Raw genomic sequence first — 6311 nt, 5'->3', positions numbered from 1 at the left:
CAAACAGGTCCTCGGTGACGGATCAGACAAAGAGCAGCTCAAAAACTACTATGAAGAGACATAATCAAGGACCAAGGTTTCCCTTGCCCGGACACTGGTCACCGGGGCCCCCCTCTGGAGCCAGGCCTGGAGGTGGGGCTCCATGGTGAGCGCCTGGTGGCCGGGCTTACACCCATGGTGTCCAACAGGGCACAGCCCAAAGAGACAACGTGGGTCCCCCCTCCAATGGGCTCACCACCCATAGGAGGAGGAATATAAGTCGGGTGCCCTGTGAGCTGGGCGGAAGTCGAAGGCAGGGTCCTTGGCGGTCCAATCCTCAGCTACATAAGGTAGCTCTTGGGCCGTAAAATGTCACCTCACTGGGGGGGGGGGGGGGGGGGGGGGTAGAGGAGCCTCAGCTGGTGTGCGAGGTGTAGGTGTTCTGGCTGGATCTAGTCGGTCTCACTTCGACACACAGCAAGGGCTCTGGAACCCGTCTTCTCGAGAGGGGCTGGACTCTCTTCCACTCTGGCGCTGAGAGGGGATGGAGTTTACTCCAGAAAACGAGAAGTTAGTTTCCCTCCGCCTTCGGGTGGCGGGGTGGGTCCTGACTGTTGTTTGGGCTTTTGCACCGAACAGCAATTCAGGGAACCCACCCTTGTTGGAGTCCCTAGAGGGAGTACTGGAGAGTGCTACCTCAGGTGATTCCCTCGTTCTACTAGAGGACTTAACGCTCACATTGGCAACGACAGTGAGACCTGGAGAGGCGTGATTGTGAGGAACGGCCGCCCGGATCTGAACCAGAGTGGTGTTTTGTTTTTGGACTTTTGTGTTGGTCACAGATTGTCCATAACAAACACCATGTTCAAACATAAGGGTGTCCATATGTGCACTTGGCACCAGGACACCCTAGGCCGCAGTTCCATGATCGACTTTGTAGTTGTGTTTTCAGATTTGTGGTCTCATGTTTTGGACACTCGGGTAAAGAGAGGGGCGGAGCTTTCAACTGATCACCACATGGTGGTGAGTTGGCTCCGATGGAAGGGGTGGATGACCTGGCAGGCCCAAATACATAAGGGTCTGCTGGGAAAATCTAGCACAGTCTCCTGTCAGAGGGAGTTGCAACTCCCACCTCTGAAAGAACTTCAAACATGTTACGGACATTGAGTCCGAGTGGACCATGTTCCGTGCCTCTATTGTCGAGGCAGCCGATTAGGGCTGCGGCCGCAAAGTGGTTGGGGCCGTGGCGGTAATTCCAGAACCCACTAGTGTGCTGAGGGGTGCCGTCAAGCTGAAGAATGAGTCCTATCGGGTCCTTTTAGTTCATGGAACTCCGGAGGCAGTGGACAGGTACCGACAGGTCAAGCGGTGTGCGGCTTTGATGGTTGCAGAGTCAAAAACTCGGACAAGGGAGGCGTTCGGAGAAGCCATTGAGAAAGACTTCCGGTTGGTTTCAACGTGATTGTAGACTACCATCCCCCGCCTTAGGAGGGGGAAGCTTTGCACTGTCAACACCGTGTATGATGGGGATGGCGTGCTGCTGACCTCAACACGTCTTCCAATAAGGAAGGAGTGTCTGAGGACTCTGTAGTGGGCTCTCCTATTTCTCGAGCTGAGGTTGCCGAGGTGCTGGACGAAGTGGCTGGAGAGAGGGAAGTCTGGGCTTCCCTGCTTATGCTGCTGTCACCGCGACCTGACCTCAGATAAGCAGAGGAAGATGGATGAATGGAAGGTTGCCGTGTTAGTTAAGAAGCTCCTCGGTGGTAGGGCCCCTGGGTTGGTTAAAATCCACCCAAATTTCCTTAAGACTCTGGATGCTGTGGGGTTGTCGTGGTTGACAAGACTCTGCAGACATCGGGGGCGGCACCTCTGGATTTGCAGACTGGGGTGGTGGTTCCTCTCTTTAAGAAGGGGAACCGGAGGGTGTGTTCCAACTATCGTGGGATCACAAGCCTCAGCCTTCCCGGTAAAGTCTATTCAGGTGTACTGGAGAGGAGACTGTGCCGGACAGTCCGACCTTGGATTCATGAGGAGCAGTGTGGTTTTCGTCCTGGTTGTGAAACTGTGGACGAGCTCTATGCTCTTGGCAGGGTCCTTGAGGGTGCATAGGAGTTTTCCCAACCAGTCTAAATGTGTTTTGTGGACTTGGAGAAGGCATTCGACCGTGTCCCTCGGGAAGTTCTGTGGGTAATGCTCACAGAGAATGGGGTATCGGACTGTCTGATTGTGGCAGTCCGCTCCCTGTATAATCGGTGTCAGAGCTTGGTCCGCATTGCAGGCAGTAGGTCGGACCAGTTTTCAGTGAGGGTTGGACTCTGCCAGGGCTGCCCTTTGTCACCGATTCTGTTCTTAACTTTTATGGACAGAATTTCTAGGTGCAGTCAGGGCGTTGAGGGGATCTAGTTTGGTGGCTGCAGGTTTAGGTCTCTGCTTTTTGCAGATGATGTGGTCCTGATGGTTTCATTTGGCCAAGGTCTTCAGCTCTCACTGGAGCAGTTCACTGCCGAGTGTGAAGCGACTGAGACTAGAATCAGCACTGTATGTTTAAACCTAAACATTTTTGGATTTTTCTACGTGGCGCCATCTTGGAAGTATGCTAACATTTCTTATATTAGTTTTATGCCAGCTCTTTAGCTAATTGTACATGTTTACACTTAAAAATCACTGATAGTAGGCTCATTTATTCTCAAGTTTGTTCTAATAGTGTTTAACACTCATCACTTCCTCTCCCCACAGGGCATGTTCGTCCTGGGCCTGCCGTACGCCATCTTGCACGGCGGCTACCTGGGCCTGTTCCTCATCATCTTCGCAGCGGTGGTGTGCTGCTACACAGGCAAGATCCTCATCGCCTGCCTGTACGAGGAGAACGAGGACGGTGTGCTGGTGCGCGTGCGCGACTCCTACGTGGACGTGGCCAACGCCTGCTGTGCGCCGCGCTTCCCGGCGCTAGGCGGCCACGTGGTCAACGTGGCGCAGATCATCGAGCTGGTGATGACGTGCATCCTGTACGTGGTGGTGAGCGGCAACCTGATGTACAACAGCTTCCCTGGCCTGCCCGTCTCGCAGAAGGCCTGGTCGGTGGTGGCCACGGCGGCGCTCCTGCCCTGCGCCTTCCTGAAGAACCTGAAGGCCGTGTCCAAGTTCAGCCTGCTGTGCACGGTGGCGCACGTGATCATCAATGTGCTGGTCATCGCCTACTGCCTGTCGCGTGCCCGCGAGTGGGCCTGGGAGAAGGTGAAGTTCTACATCGACGTGAAGAAGTTCCCCATCTCCATCGGCATCATCGTCTTCAGCTACACGTCGCAGATATTCCTGCCGTCGCTGGAGGGCAACATGCAGCGGCCCGCCGAGTTCCACTGCATGATGGAGTGGACTCACATCGCCGCCTGCGTCCTCAAAGGCCTCTTCGCCCTGGTGGCCTACCTGACGTGGGCCGACACCACCAAAGAGGTAATCACAGATAACCTGCCCTCCGCCATCCGCGCCGTGGTCAACATCTTCCTGGTGGCCAAGGCGCTGCTCTCCTACCCGCTGCCTTTCTTCGCCGCCGTGGAGGTCCTGGAGAAGTCACTGTTCCAGGACGGCGGGCGCGCCTTGTTCCCCGACTGCTACGGGCCAGGCGGCCAGCTCAAGTCCTGGGGTCTCGGCCTGCGCGTGGCCCTGGTGGTGTTCACGCTGCTCATGGCCGTCTTCGTGCCGCACTTCGCCCTGCTCATGGGCCTGACGGGCAGCCTGACGGGCGCCGGCCTCTGCTTCCTCCTGCCCAGCCTCTTCCACCTCAAGCTGCAGTGGAGGAACCTGCTGTGGCACCACGTCTTCTTCGACGTCGCCATCTTTGTCATCGGCGGCATCTGTGCCGTGTCTGGTTTGATCCACTCCATCGAGGGCCTCATAGAAGCCTTCAGGTACAACATCCAGGACTGACGACGCCGTCCCCTTTTTCCACCTTTGCCCGCTGCGCCCGACGTGGGGAGGAAGAAAACGATGTTGTGTCAATCTTTTCATTTTGCCTTTGGTCGTGACGTGCAATCAGAAACTCTACAAGTCATGTTGGACGTCTGAACTCCAGTCCTGTCTTTATGTCTTCCTCTTTGGACTGCGGGCCTCAACTGCTCACCAACAACCTCCTGTCACTTCCTGTCACTTACCTGCAACCCCGTGTCATTTCTTGTCACTTACCTGAGCTGCTACTCATATGTACACAACACCGGTTGTACAGTACAGTAGGGTGTACAGTCTGCCCACACATAAACAAAACCTAAACCATCTGTTCCAGTTCCAGGGTCCAACTGCGGCCACCTTCTTAAACAACATTTAAAATTGTTTTGTCAATTTTGGCTAGCATTTCCTGACGAAACCCTGGCTGGGAATCGGACCGCTACCATCGGGAATTGGACCGCTACCCTCGGGAATCGAACTGCTACCCTCGGAAAACGAACTGCTACCCTCGGGAATCGGACCGCTACCCTTGGGAATCAAACCACTACCCTCAACAGGCCCAACAATTATAACAAGTTTGTTGCGAGACGTAAGGGTTTTTAAAGTTCCACCATGGCCGCAGTTTGGTCCTTGACACAAAAAACAATTTCTTGTTTATGTGTGGACCTGTTTTTCTACCAAGTGGTCCAGTTGGGTGCAGTTGAGTCCAGTTGTGTCAAGTTGGGTCCAGTTGGGTCCAGTTGAGTCCAGTTGGGTCCAGTTGAGTCCAGTTGGGTCCAGTTGAGTACCTTTGAGTCCAGTCGATTCAAATGGGTTCTAATTGGGTGCAGTTGTATCCAGTTGGTTCAGGTTGAGTCTAGTTGGGTCCAGTTGAGTCCAGTTGGGTCCAGTTTGGTCCAGTTTGGTCCAGTTGGTTCAAGTTGGTTTCCAGTTGGGTTTAGTTAGATCCAGTTGAATCTAGTTGGGTCAAGTGGGTTCAAGTTGGGTCAAGTTGGTTTCCAGTTGGGTTTAGTTAGATCCAGTTGAATCTAGTTGAGTCAAGTGGGTTCAAGTTGGGTCTAGTTGGGTCTAGTTGGGTCCAGTTGATTTTAGTTGGTTTTAGTTGATTCTAGTTGGGTCCATTTGAGTCCAGTGATTCAAATGGGTTCCAATTGAGTCCAGTTGAGTTTAGTTGGTTTTAGTTGATTCTAGTTGGGTCCATTTGAGTCCAGTGATTCAAATGGGTTCCAATTGGGTCCAGTCGGTTTCCATTTGGGTGCAGTTGTATCCAGTTGTTTCCAGTTGAGTCTAGTTGGGTCCAGTTGAGTCCAGTTAGATCCAGTTGGTTCAAGTTGGTTCCAGTTGGGTTTAGTTAGATCCAATTGAATCTAGTTGGGTCAAGTGGGTTCAAGTTGGGTCTAGTTGGGTCCAGTTGATTCAAGTTGAGTTTAGTTGGTTCCAGTTGATTCCAGTAGGGTCCATTTGGGTTTAGTTGATTCAAGTGGGTTCCGTTTGGGTTCAATTGAGTCAACTGGGTTCCAATTGGGTCCAGTTGGGTCTAGTTGGTTCCACTTGGGTCCAGTTGGATCAAGTTGAGTCGAGTTGGGTCCAGTTGGGTCAAGTGGGTTCATGTTGGTTCCAGTTGGGTCTAGTTAGATCCAGTTGAGTCTAGTTGGGTCCAGTTGGGACAAGTGGGTTCAAGTTGGTTCCAGTTGGGTCTCGTTAGATCCAGTTAAGTCTAGTTGGGTCAAGTGGGTTCAAGTTGGGTCTAGTTGGGTCAAGTGGGTTCCAGTTGGGTCAGGGGGTTCCAGTTGGGTCTAGTTGTGTCAAGTGGGTTCCAGTTTGGTCTAATAGGTTCCAGTTGAGTCCAGTTGGTTCTGGTTGGTTCCAGTTGGGTCCAGTTGAGTTCAATTACTTTCAGTGGGTTCCAGTTGGTTCCAATTGAGTCCAGCTGGGTCGATTTGGGTCAAGTTTGTAACCTAAAATGTGTCAAGTTCCTATGCTAAAAGTAACAAAGAGTTGTGTCACAAAAGTGATGTTTTGGAAAGCCAGCATTTGTGAACACGAGTTTTTGCATCATTGTTCATGTCACATGACAGGTACAAGAATGATCAGGCGTGCATTAGAAAGTCGGTGGTCACGTATGAAGGACACATGTTGTAAGAGCAGAGTGCAAAGTGCTGAATCAGCATGAAAAGTGAGGTGAGAGACAAGTACAGTAAGTACAGTAAGAGTTGTTTGACATTTACAATGCATACAGAGTTCATTACTTCTTGTTATTATTGTTATTCTGATGAAAGGTGGTTGCTGCTTTGTTTGTCTGCGTGCTCGTGGGTGAAGTGGATCTCAAACGTTTGAAAAGTGATGTTTTCTCCCTGTGGAAACGTGTCATGCAATAAAAGTCAAATATGAAA

The 6311-nt window shown here is 52.0% G+C and overlaps 1 protein-coding gene across 1 annotated transcript in view; it reads left to right on the top strand.

Moving 5' to 3' along the window:
* Positions 1 to 6311, top strand: part of LOC133622696 (vesicular inhibitory amino acid transporter-like) — an 11424-nt gene extending 5113 nt beyond the window's left edge. Inside the window, exon 2 of the mRNA XM_061985560.2 lies at positions 2716 to 6311. Within this exon, the coding sequence (XP_061841544.1) occupies positions 2716 to 3903 (1188 nt within the window). The 3' untranslated portion in view covers positions 3904 to 6311. The remainder of the gene's footprint in view (positions 1 to 2715) is intronic.

The sequence above is a fragment of the Nerophis lumbriciformis genome, linkage group LG23 (assembly GCF_033978685.3).
Source record: "Nerophis lumbriciformis linkage group LG23, RoL_Nlum_v2.1, whole genome shotgun sequence".
NCBI lineage: Eukaryota > Metazoa > Chordata > Actinopteri > Syngnathiformes > Syngnathidae > Nerophis > Nerophis lumbriciformis.
The sequence above is the reverse complement of the archived record's forward strand: the minus strand, read 5'-3'. Positions and strand labels throughout refer to the sequence as shown.